The 19,460-nt window shown below is 40.6% G+C and overlaps 1 protein-coding gene across 2 annotated transcripts; it reads left to right on the top strand.

The window, feature by feature from the left end:
• The first annotated feature begins 10,102 nt into the window (after positions 1-10,102).
• LOC129505360 (L-lactate dehydrogenase A chain-like) lies at positions 10,103-11,251 on the top strand. Of its 2 annotated transcripts, none has more exons than XM_055318374.1 (2): positions 10,103-10,123; positions 10,328-11,251. In XM_055318374.1, exons 1-2 carry the CDS (start codon positions 10,103-10,105, stop codon positions 11,249-11,251), a joined length of 945 nt encoding a protein of 314 aa, XP_055174349.1. The 2 variants fall into 2 exon arrangements, with proteins under 2 accessions (XP_055174349.1, XP_055174350.1); XM_055318375.1 differs by lacking the exon at positions 10,103-10,123 and having other exon boundaries at positions 10,369-10,548; positions 10,723-11,251.
• The last annotated feature ends 8,209 nt before the right edge of the window (positions 11,252-19,460 follow it).

Raw genomic sequence — 19,460 nt, 5'->3', positions numbered from 1 at the left:
ATAAGACTGCTAACTGAATCAGGCTCTCCAAAGCAAGAGGTTAACAGGTAGTGAGGAGAGAGGCTTGTTTGTTCAACGGACTCTTAGCAACTACCATGTGCCAAGTCCTATACATATATTTTCCTATTTAATCCTGATAGTAATATCCTCCTTATTTTACAGAAGAGGAAACTGAGGCATAGAGAAATTAAGTACTTGCCCAAGGTCACCTAGGTAGTACACCCAGAAATTGAATTCAGGCATCTGGCTAGAGTTTGAACACCTGGCTGTGTTGGCCAATGCTGGCTTCCCATCAAAGAAAATTGCCTTATTGTACTGGGGACATGCATTATGGTCTTTACCTTAAAGACCTTTGCTGAATAGTCTAAAAGTTTCAAGGATGATACCTTCTGGGAAACTCCAACTCTCCACAGCAAAGTTTTTCAGCTCGTAATGCCAAGGACACTTGCCTGAGTTAAATTAATGAGATGACTATAAATATTGAGTAAAGTATGGCCAGTGTATTTGTGGCCCAACACAGATGTGCCTACAGAGTTCCCAGACTCTCTATGCCCAACTCCTGCACTGTTGACAGAGGAGAAAGAAGTGACAAGGAGAATGGGCTGACCTTGGACTCCCTCTGCCTCCCTAGTTCAGACAGCACCACACATCTTCCTAAAAGCAAGAAGGCCCCGTCTATCATTTCACTAAAAGTGGAGAAACACACATAAAGGCTGCATTTTTATGGACATAAGAGGTTGGGGCTGATGATGTAGAGAAAATCAGTGTGGATTCTAAGAATTAGACAAGGAGTGATGTGCTCACTGCTCACCAGTCTGCAAGAGCCCTTCTGCTCTGGGCTAATGCTCAAGATACAAATCCATTGATGAGGACAGAGGGATCCCCAAAAGCCTACTGTACCCCCCACCCTCCAGGGTTAGCTGTGCCACCCAGGAGCAGCCAGTCAGTCAAAATGTCCATAGGAAAAAAAAAATGTCCATAGGAGTCTGATCATTCCAGAGGGTCAGCAGCCCCCCAGGTCAAGGGCAATCTAGCCACAAAAAGGCAATATAAATCTTCTCCCACATAAGTTCCTCCATTCTCTCTGCCACAGTAGATTTCCAGAATCCTCCTTTTCTGGAAATTCAAGAGACACAGACTAAGAGAGAAAATAATGTGAAGTAGAGGAAGAGTCACATTCCCAGAATTCCACCTAACCAGAGAGAAATGGAATAAAAGCAGCACTCAGCTCCTCCCCCTGTTGACCTGGTTAAGACAAAACTCTTGCACCTTTGATAGGGTCCCTTCTTTCTGCTGCAGTCTGCCCTATCCAGCCTCCACCCTCAGCCCTAGAAATGGGATTCCTCCAGTGCACAGTTTGGGCCACAAAAAAAATGGAGGTAGAAGGGGGGAAACAGCGTGACATCTAGTCTAAGAGAACTAAAAAGGATTTCCTTGCTCCCTTTCCACCTTTTCTTATCTCCAACCTCACATAAGCAGATGGGTTTAACAGCGTGACTCAGGTGTCTGTGGAAGAGCAGAGAGAGTGCTGGAGCCCAAAGGGAGCACAGTCCTCACCCCAGCCCCAAGGTTTGCATTTCTCCACCCTGAGGGCTCCTCTGACAGTCTTCTGAGGGCTCAAGATGATAGAGTCCCCCACCATGAACTTATAGCTAGATTTGCAAAGTGGTCAGCAACTCTGATCAGGGCAAATTTTGCACGGAAGCCTCTGATTCCATTAGCTGAAACATTGTGACACCTCACATGACTTTGAACTTTATCAGTCCTTACATGCATACAAAGCCAGCGTGATGCCAGGAAGCATCAGCACAGAGCGTGAAATATCAGAACTCCTCACAATGCTCAAGGTTGTAATGAGACACAGGGTTTCATTCTGGCCTTGATAACTCACAAATAGCCTGGATGAACTTGAAGCGCCTTCAGAGGAGAGTCACAACTACCTCTTTGTCCAAATCAAAGAAAATGGAAAAGAGAAGGCTGACCTGAGCAACAACAATATGCTCAAGGACAAATTTTTAAAAATTATAAAACCAAGGACATCTGCATGGCTAAGCAGCAAAGCACCTGCCCTTGGCTCAGGTCGTGATCCCAGGGTCCTGGGATCAAGTCCTGCATCAGGCTCCCTGCTCCAAGGGGAGTTTGATTCTCCCTCCGCCTCTGACTCTGCCTCTCTCTCTCTCTTTCTCTCTCTCTCTCTCTCATGAATAAATAAATAAAATCTTTAAAAAAATAAAATAAAATAAAAATTATAAAACCATACTTAAAGACAGGAATAATACTCATATGATAACAAATATTTTGTTGAGTGATTTTTCTAACCATCAACACTTCCCTATTCAATTCATATCACATCTTTCTATGTTAGGCACTGTGCTAAGTCCAACAGACCCAAAACCAGTAAGTTGGAATCTCTGTCCCCCAAAAAGCTTGCCATTATCTCATCATGGAGACGGCAGATAATTGGCAGGAGTGTGGCCATCCCTTCCATGCCTCCAGCCCTCCCCCAGGTCAGCCATTAATCATGCATTCTTTCCCCTAAACCAGGATGCAGGTTCAGAATACCACACCCAATTCAACCACAACCAGGCAGTCAGAGCTGCTAACCCCAAAATTATCTGGTGTTCCTTTATCACCAAAGAAACCCCATGTCTCCCTCTACAATGAGAATCATGATAATTATTATTATGGCACTTGTAGAGCTTATTGAGTTCCAGACCCTGTTCTAAGCACTTTATGACCACAACCTTTTTCAGTCTTGTCTCTCTGAAATGGTTGGTTAACAGAAATTTTATGTGGTTGTCAACTCATTTAAAGAAAATGGGATAAACTCCAGCATGAGGAAATTAGATGTCCTTCAGACAAATTTTCCACAAGTGATGGATGTTTCACATTAGCGATAACGAGAAAGCTGGTGAGTCTTCTTTCCAGGATGTCTTCAGAATTAGGATAGATTCTCACCCAGCCATAATGAGAAGTGCAAACCTGTCTAAATGAAGAAGGACAAACCAGATGACCTTTCAGTGTTCTTTTCATTTCCGAGATTCTACAATTTGTGGTGCTCCAGAATCAAATTTATTTTTTACTAAAGTCTGCGGTAAATTGTATTCGTTAAATTGTCTCCACATCCACTTAGCAGAAATGACAAATTAGTAAAGGGGGAGAGCAAGCAATTTGCAAAAACATATTTTTTAACTTCTATTAATCACATATCTACATTTTATGCTGAAGCACAAATCCTGTTTAGAGAATTACTCTCAAAAATGTCTCAAAGGCACACTAGACATGATGCAAAGGTAAAGGCCTAGAAACCCAAGCAAACTAATCACTGTAACTTATGTGAATAAATTAATCTGTGCTAAAATGCCTTAAAGTTGGCTATAATTTCATAACCATGTATTCCTTGTAGAAACAAACTGATTCTGCAATCCCAGTCATTTAAAAAAGAAAAACAAGAAATGACATTAGACATTAGAAATAAAATTTTTCGATTTTAAGAATTCAAATTTTTTGCTAATTGTAACACAGAAAAACATAATTTGTCGCATCTGGGTTTAGCAAGAAATTGCCTTGTAATGCCTCATGGTAGAAGTCATTTCCCAAAGTAGCTAGAGCTTCAAATAAGAAGATCCCATTCCATTTCTTACCTTTAAATAATGGCATCCCAACATTTATGAGCTGTTACATGGAGCCATCTGACTTTATCTATTCTTAAACCTTTGTCTATAGCGTGAAGTCCTATCCATTAGGCTCTTGGTTCCCAACCCACTCCCAACCAGAACAAGGTTGACATAGATCTTCCGATTTCTGCTAAATAATTTAGGGAAACAACAAAGCATGTGCCAGCTAAATGGAGAGAAGAAAAGGAGCATAGGAGAAAGGAGAAGCTGGGGGAGCAATTTACAGACTTCCAGATCATTATCAAATCAAGAAATACAGGACAAAAAAAACATATGAAGTCTTCTTTCTCTTCGTTGATAGAATTGCAAGTTTTTAGGTCTTCCTTTTTTACTTCTGCACAGCATTTTAGAAAAATCATAAGGGAAGAGAAAGTCTGGTGTATCATGAGTCCTGAGAATTGCAGCCCTTAGAGACTCTACTCAGCCCCCAGCCAAATGCCAACCACATCACAATGAACGCTTGGGCTTGAACACCCTTCTGTGGCGAATGTCTGCACATGAGTGAGGGAGAGGCGGGGCAGAGGGAATAGGAGACAGAGTATTAAGCAGGCTCCACACCCAGTGGGAACCCAGAAGTGGGAGAAGCCTGGCAGTGCTGAATCTCATGACCCTGAGATCATGACCTGAGCCAGAGCCAAGAGTGGACACTCAACCATCTCTGCCCTCCAGGGGTCCTGAAAGGGCTGATGTCTTAAATGAGTCATACCAAACCGGGCTCCTTGTACCATACAAGGTCTTGTGGGAAAATCATAGAAGAAATAGACATCCTATAAATTATCGTCTTTTTTAAAAAACCAAATAAAAAAAATACTAGGACAAAGTGCAAGCAGAGTGCAGTGGTGCTGCAGGGGATGCAGTGCAGAAATTATATATGGAGAGCTCAGGGGGCTTCTTTAGCAAGATATGTGCTAAAGGGTTTTTGGGAAACCAAGAGAGGAAAAGAAATGCCCATTTTGGGCATTTCTTATACAGGACACCGCGTATAAGGAGATGAAAGCACCCAGCTTGTTCCAGATTATAGCAAATACCTCGCAGAGTGCGTGAAGATGTAGAGTGGCTTGGGCTAGGTATAGAACCTCGAAAGTCATGCTTTCACTAGAGAGTGAAATTCCTTCAAGAGGAGAGTGAGAAGGGCACCTGGGTGGCTCAGTCTGTTAAGCCTCTGCCTTCCACTCGGGTCATGACCCTGGGGTCCTGGGATGGAGCCCCACACTGGGCTCCCTGCTTGGCAGAGAACCTGCTTCTCCCTCTCCCACTGCTGCTCCCCCTGCTTGTGATCTCTCTGTGTCAAATAAATAAACAAAATATTAAAAAAAAAAAAAAAAAAGAGGAGAGTGACATGATCTGTCTTGAAGCAAATGAGACATTCAAGCAAAGAGGGCCAGGGACTTGAACGGGGGAAAAGGGACCAAGCACTTGTTATTTGGTAAAGAATATCCTATGTGGGGGCAGCCTCAGTGGCTCAGCAGTTTAGCCCCGCCTTCAGCCCAGGGCGTGATCTTGGAGACTGTGATGGAGTCCCACTTCGGGCTCCCTGCAGGGAGCCTACTTCTCCCTCTGCCTGTGTCTTCGCCTCTCTCTCTCTCTCTCTCTCTCTCTCTCTCTCTATATATATATATATATATATATATATATATATATATATATATATCTGTCTCACATGAATAAATAAATAAAATCTTTTTAAAAAAATCCTATGTGCTTCTCATGACTAATCTTATAGAATTATCACAGCAACCTTATAGTTGGGAAAGGTCTCCTGCTACCCCCACTTCATAGAATGGAAACTGAGGATTAGAAATTGAAACTGAGGGCAGCCCCAGTGGCGCAGCGGTTTGGCGCCGCCTGCAGCCTGGGGTGTGATCCTGGAGACACAGGATCGAGTCCCACGTCGGGTTCCCTGCATGGAGCCTGCTTCTCCCTCTGCCTGTGTCTCTGCCTCTCTCTCTCTCTCTCTCTCTCTCTCTCTCTCTCTCTCTGAATAAATAAATAAAATCTTAAAAAAAAAGAAATTGAAACTGAGTTTTGGCAGCAGGAATACTCTTCTAATAATTGAAATGAGGGAGGGATGAGCAAAATGGGTGAAAGGGAGTGGGAGGTACAAGCTTCCAGCTGGGAAATAAATAAGCCACAGGATGAAAGGCACAGCATTGGGAATACAGTCAGTGGCATTGTAATAGCACTGTAGGGCGACAGATGATTGCGACCCTTGTGATGAGCACAACATGACATATAGAGCTGCTGAATCATTGTGCCATACACCTGAAATGAATGCAACACCCTGTCAACCATACCTCAATAAAAACAAATAAATAAAAATAAAAGATATTACAGCCCCCCCCAAAAAATTTAGATGAGAAATAAGGAGCTGAACTAGGACCCACAAGACCCAAAGAGAACAAATATAAGAAATGGTATTTTAGAGAACAGCATTTTATATGCATTGTCTGCTTTTGTTTCCATTTGGAGACTGCATTAAAAGTGACAAAAAAAAAGAAAAGAAAGAAAGCGCACATTAGCTGTGCGCTAACTGTTAAAACCAGTTCTTGGCCTCAACATTCCACCTTGGAGCCTTGTCCTTTGCTGTTCACTGCCTGGCCCAAAGTCAATGCCACATGCACTTAAGGCAGCACCCTATTACTGATACCAACTGTCCCACTCTGCATATGGTTAAGAAAACTGAGTTGTATTAGTAATACTAATACTAATGCTTTTGCAATAAAGTATTACAGAAGTCAAGCAATTTAATATAGAAATAAAAAAATTAATATAGAAATCAGGGCACACACAGTGGGACGAGCTAGGGAAACAAAGGGCAGGAAGGTTGCAACCGGACTCCAAAGCAAATAGCTCACAAATCTCACCAGCAAACTGCTACCATTCCTGAGTTTCTCTGAGAAACCAATTCTCCCAGTCCGCAGCAGTGAATGACATAGTACTCCCTCAGAGGTATGAGAAGGTGCAGCGCCCCTCCTCAAATACCGCCCCCCGCCCAAAAGAAAAAAACGCTGGCCTCTCTCACCACCACCTCCCATATCTCATGCAAATTCCTCCTGTTGGCAAATTCAAACTCAGAGTCATGCAGGAAAGAAGATTCTGGGAAGTGTAGTTCTTGGCAGAGGAAACCTGGGAAGAGGGTGGTAGTGATAGTGTAGGGGGGGGAAGCTATCCCCAGTGAGAGCTCTCTTTCTGGGCCAGGCTCCTCTCTAAATTATTTTAGGTAGTTAAGGAAGAGGTAAAGCTTTTTCTTGAATCTGCTAGGTCTTCATTGCCTTTAACTCAAAATAATTCACATGCCACAGTGGCATATTTTGTAGTCAGGTGTCCTGTTCCCCTTCAACACAAAGTTGAGAACAGCCAATCCAGAAAAGAGCATGAGCCCTCCTCTAGAGCAGCACTCCATTCCTTAGTACATGACTGGAGCTGCTGCTTCCTCCCAGAGTCCCTGGAGAACAAGAGTATTGGAAGGGGACCTATGCCTGTGAGGGGCCCTGAGATTTTAGTTTCATGAACTTGTTGGTAAAACTGTCCTTGGGATTCATAGTTCTTGCCATCAAGGAGCTCATAAGCCATACATTTTTGTATAGTTTAAACATATCTAGAGGCACCTGGGGGCTCAGTCAGTTAAGCATCTGACTCTTGATCATAGCTCAAGTCTTGATCTCAGGGTTGTGAGTTCAAGTCCTGTGTTGGGTTCCACACTGGGCATGGAGGCGAAAGAAAGAAGAAAGAAAGAAAGAAAGAAAGAAAGAAAGAAAGAAAGAAAGAAAGAAAGAAAGAAAGAAAGAAAGAAAGAAAGAAAATCTAATGACGCTACTCAAACACATGTGCACGCACACATTAAAAAAGATGAATGAAAGCCAAGACATAATTAAATATTAAAAATGATATAGAATGATACATTTGGAAACCCAGAAGAAAACTTAGAGGTCATCAAGCAGCTCTCCTCTTACATAGGAATTGAAAATAGAAGAAAATCTTGAAAAGAAACAGATACAATAGTACCCTAATTGAAGAGGGATAGGGTACAAAACAAAAATTTCACTTTTGAGGTTCTAGTAATAAATAGTGGGTGTGATTTGGCTAGGGTTATTTTAACAGACACTGGGAGGAGGGGACAATGAGTATGTTTTGTGATGTGATGTCAAAACGGAAGTTAGCTATTGCTTTCACTTTTCCTCCCTGAAAAATTATTCTACCCACCAGGTTAAGTGAAGAGGAAGCAGACATTCTTTAGTTTTTAAATGTTCTAGATATCAAAACAGAAGAGTAAGATTTAGTGATTTAGAGATAATACTATGGTTAGTTATAAAAGAGTGTGAAGGGAAACAGAATTTGCCACCCAGAAATATGCCTCTTTGACGTAAAGGATTATTTTAGGCTGATTATTTTTAATAAACAGTAGACATACGAAAAAGGAATAGAAGTTACTCTTTTGTAAAAGACATTTATATTTGAAGGGAAATCTCCATCTGTAAGAGTGTCTCCGTCCCTATACCAGGAATTTGGGGATGACTAAATCTCTAGAAATTCTTATTAATGGAGAAAGCAGAGACTTAAATCTGCACAATAACCATACCCTCCTTTACTGTACTTTGTACTTTCCATCACTGCTGCCCTCCTCATTCCCCACCTCCCCCCCCCCCCCCCCCGCAGCATCCTCTTTTTTCTTTAGCTAGAGATTATATATAAGGTGATGGTGTTGGCCATTTGGAGGGGCAAGATAGCCAGTTTTCCTGGATATCTTCCATGATATGGAGATACAAGAGATACACGTTATTAAACTTTTGTTTGGTTTTCTTCCTGTTTAATCTTTTTAATACAGGGAGTTTCAACTAAGAACCTAGAAGGGTGAAGGGAAAAGTATTTTTCTACCCCCACAAGGGAGATAAGAGTATGCATGACAACAGACACAAATACCACAGTGGGCTAATGCCCCAGGTTAGATGACTATAGTCATGGAGATGTGTACAGTAAAATTTCAACTTATTAGAATTCTCAAGTGAATGGAGCATTTTCTGCTAATATTTTGAGGAAAAATAATCAAATCAGAATGTACTTAACTCAGAAATAAGCATCTTTCACTTCTGTTTATCAAATGTTTATCAACCTCTGTTCTAGATTTAGGATCCATTCAGCCCTATTTTTCTTTTATCTAAACCAGGGTTTCTCAATCATTGACATTTTTGAATGAGCTATTCTTTGTTTTGGGGAGGTCCTGTGATTATTAGAATGTTTAGTAGCATCCCTGACCTTAACCACTAGATGCCAGTAGCACTCCCTAGTGGTAACAATAAAAATGTTGCCAGATGGTTGAGAATACTTACCTAGGCCAATGCCCATTAAGAAGGGAGATGCAAATGATGACACTGGGTTGTTACACCTTGAATCTCTTTCTCTGCTTAAGATTAAATAATGTTCTTCTTTACGAAGGAATGGAGGTCAGGAAGTACACATGTTACTAAATTTCTGTTTATTTTTATCTTGCTAGTCTGTCTTCTTATAGCCATCTAAAACCTAGATGGGTAAAGGAAAAATTATTTTTCCTCCCCTACACTACATTACTAAAAAAGATTATATTTTAGGTTAATTGAGAATTAACTATGCCATTATTCTTGGGTATTTCTATTTTATTCATTTTACTAAGGAATCTTTGCATGTAATCTTCCCTTTGCCTGAAATCTTTCCTGAACACAGGTGGGGTTTAAATAAATAAATAAACTAAATAACCAATAAGCATCGTAATCCTATGTGAGTAGTCTTATTGTTTCTTAATATGGTAAAGTTGAGATTAATAAATTCAATGTCCTGTGCATATTACATGACCCATTTAAGTGAAATAATTAAACAGATTTCTAACATCTCTACATTTTTGCTTAAATTTCTATGATCAGATTTTGTCATTCATGGTGATTTCCAACAGATGTACACTTGAGAATGTCCAAGTCAAAGAAAAGAGTAGAAGGATCCAGAAAAGTTGGAAGTAGTAAAAGAGTTAGAAAAAGACTCAGGAAGGAGGAAGAAGAGAATGGAGAACTGTCAAATGCTAGATAGGGATTGAGGAGTGGTCACTGAATTTGTCGATTGATAAAGACCTCTTCATTAGTCCTGATCACAAAATCTAGAATCTATAGAAAGAAAAGGTTGATAAATTTGGCAACATAAACTTTAAAAGATACTATAAACAGATTTGAAAGACAAACTAAGAACTGGAAAAACATATCTGCAACACATATAACTATAAAAGAGCTAATTTGCTTAATTTATAGAGAACTCTTCCAAATCAGTAAGAAAAAAACAACCCAAAAGAAAAATGGGCACAGAACCGGAAGAAGCAGTAAACTACAACAAAAGAATTCCAAAGGACTGAGTTGGAGCCACACCCAAGACGTGCACTCCCAGTTCCTTTTGGTTCTAAGTCCAAAATGGCAAATCTCAAGGATCAGCTGATTCAGAATCTTCTTTTTTTTTTTTTTTAAATATTTATTTATTTATGATAGTCACACACAGAGAGAGAGAGGCAGAGACACAGGCAGAGGGAGAAGCAGGCTCCATGCCCCGGGAGCCGGACGTGGGATTCGATCCCGAGTCTCCAGGATCGCGCCCTGGGCCAAAGGCAGGCGCCAAACTGCTGCACCACCCAGGGATCCCTGATTCAGAATCTTCTTAAGGAAGACCATATCCCCCAGAATAAGATTACAGTTGTTGGGGTTGGTGCTGTTGGCATGGCTTGTGCCATCAGTATCTTAATGAAGGACTTGGCAGATGAACTCACTCTTGTTGATGTCATGGAAGACAAATTGAAGGGAGAGATGATGGAACTCCAGCATGGCAGCCTTTACCCTAGAACACCAAAAATTGTCTCTGGCAAAGACTATAATGTGACTGCAAACTCCAAGCTGGTTATTATCACGGCTTGGGCATTTCAGCAAGAGGGAGGAAGTCATCTTTATTTGGTCCAGTGTAATGTGAACATCTTTAAGTTCATCATTCCTAATATTGTCAAATACAGCCCAAACTGCAAGTTGCTTGTTGTTTCCAATCCAGTGGATATCTTGACCTATGTGGCTTGGAAGATAAGTGGCTTTCCCAAAAACCGCATTATTGGAAGTGGTTGCAATCTGGATTCAGCCCGGTTCCATTACCTAATGGGGGAAAGGCTGGGAGTTCACCCAGTAAGCTGTCATGAGTGGGTCCTTGGAGAGCATGGAGACTCCAGTGTGCCTGTATGGAGTGGAGCAAATGTTGCTGATGTCTCTCTGAAGAATCTGCACCCTGACTTAGGTACTGATGCAGATAAGGAACAGTGGAAAGATGTTCACAAACAGGTGGTTGACAGTGTCTACGAGGTGATCAAACTAAAAGGCTACACTTCCTGGGCCATTGGACTGCCTGTGGCAGATCTGGCAGAAAGTATAATGAAGAATCTTAGGGAGGTGCATCCAATTTCCACCGTGATTAAGGGTGTCTATGGAATAAAAGATGTCTTCCTTAGTGTTCCTTGCATCTTGGGACAGAATGGAATCTCCTATGTTGTGAAGGTGACTCTGACTCTGAGGAAGAGGCCTGTTTGAAGAAGAGTGCAGATATACACTTTGGAGGATCCAAGAGGAGTTGCAGTTTTAAAATTTTCTAGTGTACCACGTCACTGTCTAGACTACAAGATTTTAGTTGGAGGTTGTATATGTTGTCCTTATTATCTGACCTGTTACTCAAGTCGTAATATTAAAATGGCCTAAGAAAAACATCAGTTTCCTTAAGTTACAAATGGGAATGATTCACAAAACCCTGCAGCTATATCCTGATGCTGGATGACACCTGTCTTGTGTAGTCCTAAGCTGGTTAACGTAATATAGTTCCACTATCGCGGAGGCACCCCTGCCAATGTCATATATGCTGCAGTTACTCCTCAAACCAGATGTGTATTTACTGTGTTCTGTAACTTCTGATTCCTTCACCCCAATACCCAATATCCCTAGTCCATCTTTTTTTCTTCAGTCACATCCTGGGATCCAATGTATAAATTCAATATTGCATGTATTGTGCATAACTCTTCTAAAGGATCTTATTTTGTGTACTATATATGTCAGAATATAGTGTGCATTGCCAAATAATGTAAAAAGACAATGCAACTAGCTATCTGTCATACCAACTAAAATACCAAATAAATTTTGAACAGTGAAAAAAAAAATTCCAAAGGACTTTTAAATGCCTAGAAATTAAAAAAAAATGCCTAGAAATTACTTAACTTCATTCAAATGGAATGCAAATGAAACTACCATTAGATATCATTTTTCTTCAATCAGAATAGCTAAGATTTGTTCTAGATAACAATACAATTTACTCATTGTGTAGGAAACTAGCATTCTCGTATACTGTGGGATTGTTAAATCACTATAACTTCTAGATAACAATACAATTTACTCATTGTGTAGGAAACTAGCATTCTCGTATACTGTGGGATTGTTAAATCACTATAACTTCGAAACTTAATATCTATTAAAAGTTAAAAACTTGATTTGACGTGGCAATTCATCTTTTAGGGATTTATCTTAAAGAAATGTTCCCGTGTGAGCAAAAAGATGTTCATCACAGCCTACTCTAAAAATGTGACACTGGGATGCCTGGGTGGCTCAGAGGTTGAGCATCTGCCTTCAGCTCAGGTCATGATCCAGGGTTCTGGGATCCAGTCCTGCTTCCGGCTCTGCGGGGAGCCTGCTTCTCCCTCTGCCAATGTCTCTGCCTCTCTCTGTATGTCTCTCATGAATAAATAAATAAATATTTTAAAAATAAATAAATAAAACAAAACAAAAGCAACACCGAATAAAACTTAATGTCCACTGTAGGAGTTCAGGACATGCCATCCAACAATGTGGGACTTCAGTGTATTGATTTGTTTTGAGCTGCAGGCACACGAAGAAAAGCAAATGCAGGGGGGATCCCTGGGTGGCCCAGCGGTTTAGCGCCTGCCTTTGGCCCAGGGCGCGATCCTGGAGACCCGGGATCGAATCCCATGTCGGGCTCCGGTGCATGGAGCCTGCTTCTCCCTCTGCCTATGTCTCTGCCTCTGTCTCTCTATCTCTGTGTGACTATCATAAATAAATAAGTAAATAAATAAATAAATAAAAAAGCAAATGCAGGGAAAGGCTTTCTCTGAACTCCACTTCTTTGCCCTAAAGACACATCTTCCAAACTGTCATAAGTTGGGAGGATTGCTCCTTATCCCAGGAGAGAAGATTAGATGTGGACACCATACCCAGACAAATTTTGTTGCAAACTATCATACCTCTCAACTATTCTAAGGTCTGTAGGGGCCAGGGGAAGGATGCCCCAAGATGGGCCACTTGGACATGAACATTATTTTGAATTAGAAGCAATCAAAACCCAAAAGATTCAGGAAAAGTTCCTTACCTCCTCCTCAACTTCCAGTGTGTATAAGAGAGTCATTACAGAGATTCCTCTTTACCTTATCTGCATAACAGGGCAAACTTTGTTTCATTTCCTTCATCTCCTTTCACCTTCCCATTAATAGTCTTTCACTCCTTTGTTTTGTTTTGTTTTGTTTTTTAAAGATTTTATAATAAATAAAATAAAATCTTAAAAAAAAAAAAGGAACAGTCTCAAAATGGAGTCACTTGGCCCCACAAAAGGAAGCCAAGACTTAATGGCAGTGTCACTAAATGTGGGAAACAAGGCAAAAGAGGAAAATTAAATTTCCTTACTATTTATAGCCCACTGACAAGTCTTTAAAACCAGCAGAGTAACATTTCTTTAGGAACTCAGCTGCCTTAATGCTAATACTTTGCTGAGGGCAAAAATCAGTCTTAGCCTGACCCCCCTCCCCACCGCCGGGGTCCTATAAGTCTATTTTAACATATAAAAATTCCTCTGGAAACTTTCTTTATCTCTACCCACCAAGATACATATTGGCAATCATCTCCCAAATCTCAGAAATGCTGAGGCTTAATGAAACCAGAGTTAGGGAACAAACCAGACTACCCTTCCCTAGGCATCAGAGGTGGGGCCTTTTAAAAAAAAAAAAAAAAAAGATTTTATTTATTTATTCATGAGAGACAGAGAGAGAGAAAGAGAGAGAGAGAGAAGAGAGAGAGAGGCAGAAGGGAGAAGCAGGCTCCATGCAGGGAGCCCAACGTGGGACTCCATCTGGGTCTCCAAGATCATGCCCTGGGCTGAAGGCGGCACTAAACCACTGAGCCACCCGAGCTGCCCAGAGGTGGGGTCTTTTTATGGCAATCACATTGTGACCAGATCCCAAAGAAGAAGTGAGCCATTAAAGATATTATTACCAGTCCTTATTCAAACCAAGATGTGATAAGAATGTTAAGGCTACAAGTTCTCTGGTCAGTTCTAAATAAAAGACAGTTGGTGGTGGCCCACTGTTGGCAACCTGGCCAGGAACCCTCTCACTCCCAAGCTTTTTCTGTATCCTTGTTAATCAAATTCTATCAATTTGCTCACTCTCCTTTGTGAGATTTTCTTCAACTCCATGAGACAAGAACCTCACTCTCCTGCTGAATCTTTGAATATAGCCAATTTGGTCTTTAAATTTACTCAGTTGAGTTTTGTGTTCAAAAACAGAGAAAGTCTTTCCTCTCCTACACCATCAATAAGGAGTTTTACTAATCCTAAAATAGAGAATGGAATTCCACGAAAGATCAAGTCCTTAAACAAACAGTGTATGTTCTCACTCATTTGGGGAATATGAATAATAGTGAAGGGGAATATAAGGGAAGGGAGAAGAAATGTGTGGGAGATATCAGAAAGGGACACAGAACATAAAGACTTCTAACTCTGGGAAATGAACTAGGGGTGGTGGAAGGGGAGGAGGGCGGGGGGTGGGGGTGAATGGGTGACGGGCACGGAGGGGGACACTTGACGGGATGAGCACTGGGTGTTATTCTGTATGTTGGTAAATTGAACACCAATAAAAATTAATTTATAAAAAAAAAAAAAAAAAAAGATCAAGTCCTTAACTGAAAAAAGAAAATGGTAATCATAGCCACCTTTGCAAAAGATAGTTGAGGGCTGGATCAGGGAAGAGATGTAAAACTTTTTGCTATAAATTTTTTTGTACCATTTGGATTTTTTCTTATACCTGTACTTTTTTTTTTCCCAAATTAAGAAAAAAAATTCCAAAAAAATGTTGAACAAGAAAAAGTTATTTGTAACATTTCGGTAAAGTAGGAGAAACCACAGCTGGAGTGTACAGGAGCAAGGTGTAATCTAAATGGAGGAATGCATGGAATGGAGATGGGCATGCTGTATCAGCTCACCTTTCCTTCCTTTTTGTTAATACTGATCACAGCCCACTTTCTTACTTATCGCTGTTTTGGGGTTGGAAAAATATTCATGAAATAAAAAGGGAAGACAGGCAGGAGGAGGAAAGGTGAGGGATTGTGTGCAGTGCACTGCTGACCTGCCTAGGCCATGCAGGATCCCAGCTGCTTCCTCCTCCCCACCGACTGCCTGCTGAGAACACTCTGCTTCCAGACAGACCTCCTAAAACACCTCTTGTGAACATTCTTTTGGGGGCCTCAGACTTTCTCTTAAACCTGTCTGAAATTGCCCTGGGAAGTTTCCAGATACTGAAGCACTGAAAGAAATTTCATAAACAGCCTAAAAATTCTTCTTTGTGGAAATGGAAAACTTTGCTCTCACTGAACAAGTAATCAACCATTATTCTCCAAAGAGCCATTTCCCGTTTGTGAGCACCGATGCCCATTTAGGAGTTTTCATAAATGTAACTGCTTTATAAATGAGCCACCATCAAAAGAACCACTCCACCATTAAAGATGGAAGCAGCAAGCCAGGAAGTAAGGGTCTGGTAATAGAGGAACAATTCCTTTAGCTCTGAGAAATTGTCTACATTGCCTTTTAGGCTGCAATGTTTAAAAATGGGCCAAGCAATTCCAAAACCCAAAGTATTATTAATAGTTTAGTCATCAACAGAAAAATAAGACTGGTTTGAATTTGTGAGGAAAAATATCACTTCAACAAGATTAAAGCGCTCTGTTTGTCCAGATGAACCAAGATGTACACTTAAAATGAAATCAGCTGCCATTTTTTGCAAAACAGAAAAGCAATACAATATAGAATTGTTATAGCTATAAAACAGATCTGGAGCAATTATCTAGTCTCTATCAAAAGTGGGTGAGAGTGGTTTCTAATCTTCTTTGAGTCCCAACTATCTTTTAGAATTGAATGAAAATGCAGATGGTTAAAAATCCAAGTCCAAGATTTAGATGAGCTGAGAGCAAGTTCCTGCCCATCATTTATTACCTTTGTGCCCTTAGGGTACCAATCTGATTCTTCCAAACCACAATTTTCTCACCTATAAAATGGGAATAATAATAGTAAGTGTTTAATAAGGCTATCTTTGAATATATATATATATATATATATATATATTGAATATATATTCATGAGAGACACAGAGAGGGAGGCAGAGACATAGGCAGAGGGAGAAGCAGGTTCCCTGCAGGGAGCCTGATGTGGGACTCGATCCCAGGACCCCAGGATCATGCCCTGAGCCAAAGGCAGACTCTCAGCCACGGAGGTACCCAGGCATCTCAACAACGCTGTCTTGAGAAATGAATGAGATAACCCACATATAGTTCTTTTTTTAAAAAAAAAATTTTTTTTTTATTTATTCATGAGAGACACAGAGAGAGAGAGAGAGAGAGAGAGAGAGAGAGAGAGGCAGAGACACAGGCAGAGGGAGAAGTATGCAGGGAGCCCAACGTGGAACTCGATTCGAGGTCTCCAGGATCACACCCTGGGCTGAAGGCAGGCGCTAAACCGCTGAGCCACCAGGGCTGCCCCCACCCACATATAGCTCTTGCAGCATTCCCTGATACTTAAGAAGCACTCAATAAATGTCCCCTATGACTACAATCATATAGACTCAAGTATCCAAAAATGCAAGGATTTTTGGACTTAGGGCTGGATCCAGTGGCTCAAATGATGCCCCCTTATCCCCTTGCTTTCTCTGTGTTGGTTCTATTTTCAAGTAGGCTCTCCCCCAAAGGGGGTTCTCTCATAAACCTGAATGAAAAATCATGCCTCCTTCATATTCCCAGATTTGCCTCTGTGATGTGCCCAACCCCGAACCAACCACTGTGCCCAAGGCAATGCACAGCTCTCATTGGCCCAGCCTGGATCAGTCAGGATGGAAACGATCATCCTCACCTGAGCACAGGCCTGGACAGAGGGCATCTGAGGGAATGTTCCTCTGAGAAAAATCAAGATATCATTCCTAAGAAAAGAGTCAGTGGAAGCAGAGAAAACAACAGATAACCACTTATCCCAGGTTTATCGCCCTTGTTTTAGGCAAACATTTCTTCAATTATTAGGGAAATTGAAAAGATTCCATAATTTCTTCTTTAATTTCTTCTTTTTAATGCTTAACAGTTCTGAATATGAAGAAATTTCTTCTTTTGTTTAGCTTTGAATCTTTGATAGAAATTAAAACTCATTTTCTGTGAGACTCTAGAGTCATTTTCAAAAAGAAAACTTGTTTTTACCACATTTTGACTCTGTGGTGTTTGGTTTTCTGAGTCTTGGTTACTTTGTCTGTAAAAATGAAAGGTTTGGCTTGGATGATCTCTAAGGCCCCTTCTGAACATCTGTGGTTTCTAAGAACAATTGAAATGACTCAACAGAAAATTTGCTTGTTGCCATCAATTCTATGTACCCTAGAAAAATCTTTCTTTCATCTGGGCTGGCTCTTCAGAGCTCAATCCCTAAGTAACAGATGGTGTTATGAATGGATTTAGAGATAAAACACTGGACCCAGAGGCTTATCCAAGCTCTACCTCTGTTCATTATAGACGTGTGACTTTGGGCAACTTTATCTGTTTCCTCATCTATAAATGAAGGTAATAACAGGCCTCACCTCACAGGGCTGTGTGAGCCCTTAAAGAGTTTAAAACATGAAAGCTTCTGGCACTATTATGTTAGTATAAGATTTGGCAATTACCAAGCAAACAACATCAACACGAATGAAAAAAGATAGTGAGGCCGCAAAGAAAAGCTGGATATTTTTCATTTAAATATTCCACCTCTCCCTCCAAAAGCCTTCTCTACCCTTTCAAAAAATAAGGATATGATTTTCCTTTGCCTTGAGTTTGTCACAGAAGCATTTGATATTTTAATTAGCTAAATAAAAATTTCAAATGAAGGCTCCTTCACCCAAGTTATATTCAGAAGTAGAAAAAGAACTACCAAAGTCCACTATATTTATGCACTTCTCTAAGCTACCAAAACATTGATTTGGCGTACCCATACCACTGTGGCTCCAGGCACAGCTGGATCTAACAAGTCCAGCTGTACAATGAAAATCCTGCCACATCACAAAAGCATATTAAAGTCAAGTAGTTAAATTTTAAATCTTGGTGTCTTTAGAGAATCTGAAAAACAGGAATTATCTGAATGAAAATATGGATGCTATTTCCAGTATACCAATATACATTAAGGACTATTTCAAAAAAGAACAATCTGTTAGATGCTAACGTTGTGCAGTTTAATCAAGATCTTACAAAAATCAAACATTAGTAAAGAGAAGAAATTGATGAATTATTAACAATGAAACTTTTTTGTAGTTTTAAGCTCATCTGGGTTTAAATTTACAATGGCAGCATTATGGCATTTATTAATATAACATTTGGCATTAAATAAAATCTGATTTACTATTAGAGTTCACCTAAATATGCAGGTTTCTCCAAACTAACTTTGTATCATCTTGAAACATTTAGATTTGACCCAGGGATTTTTATCCCCCAAATATTAAATACTCAGAGGGACATCAAACAAAATCTTATCATCAAACACCTCATGAAAAGTGAAAATTTCAGTTAACTCTGTGCACTTCCAAATATCTTCATATTTTATCTGGTATGTAATTGATTTTCTTCACTTTTATATGAATTCAGGGAGAAGGGGAAGGCTAAGTAACCAGTGTATGTAGCCTATGTACTCTTTTTTAAAAGTAGGGATTTATTCCCCACACCCTTAATTTCCTGAGACTAAGCATAACTCACAGCAACAAATGCATTTTACATTGTGAACCAGCACAAACCTAAAAATAAAAATATATCAAGATTCATAAGCAAAAGTTTGATAAAACAATAACTTTTTCTAAAAGATTTTATTTATTTATTCATGAGAGACACAGAGAGAGGCAGAGACACAGGCAGAGGGAGAAGCAGGTCCCATGCAAGGAAGCCCGATGTGGGACTCGATCCCCAGACCCAGGATCGCACCCTGAGCCAAAGGCAGATGCTCAACCACTGAGCCACCCAGGCATCCCACAATATCTTTAAATTATAAGCTAAGACTGACTTTTTATACTTTGTTTTACGGTGATCCTCCTGAGAGATTGCTTCCTACCTCTTTCTCTCTGCAGCCCTCTTTCCCATTCACTTCTCTCTGCTCCACAGGGGTCCAGCCCTTGCAGGTCTTCCAGTCCCAGCAGGAGCCACTTCTGTGAAGCAGGTGTAGCTTTAACTTCAGAGCAGCTCACCACAAGGACCCCTTCCACATCCCTGAAGGAGCAACAGCCTTAGGCCACATAAAAAAGGATCTGCTCTGGGCCTATCTCATGTGACTTGAACCTTCTTTAATCTGGGGACTGTCAGGGTTCTTTACTGCCACACTCTACAGCAGCTCCTAGGCTGAGGTAGAGGGAGAGAGTTAGCAAGGGACAAGTCCAGTCCATTCTCTCTCCTGCTCTAAGTCAACCCACTGATGAGCACTGTACTCATT

Source organism: Nyctereutes procyonoides, unplaced genomic scaffold (genome assembly GCF_905146905.1).
Source record: "Nyctereutes procyonoides isolate TBG_1078 unplaced genomic scaffold, NYPRO_anot_genome, whole genome shotgun sequence".
In the NCBI taxonomy this organism is placed as follows: Eukaryota; Metazoa; Chordata; class Mammalia; order Carnivora; family Canidae; genus Nyctereutes; species Nyctereutes procyonoides.
This window is presented reverse-complemented; position numbering and strand designations above follow the sequence as displayed.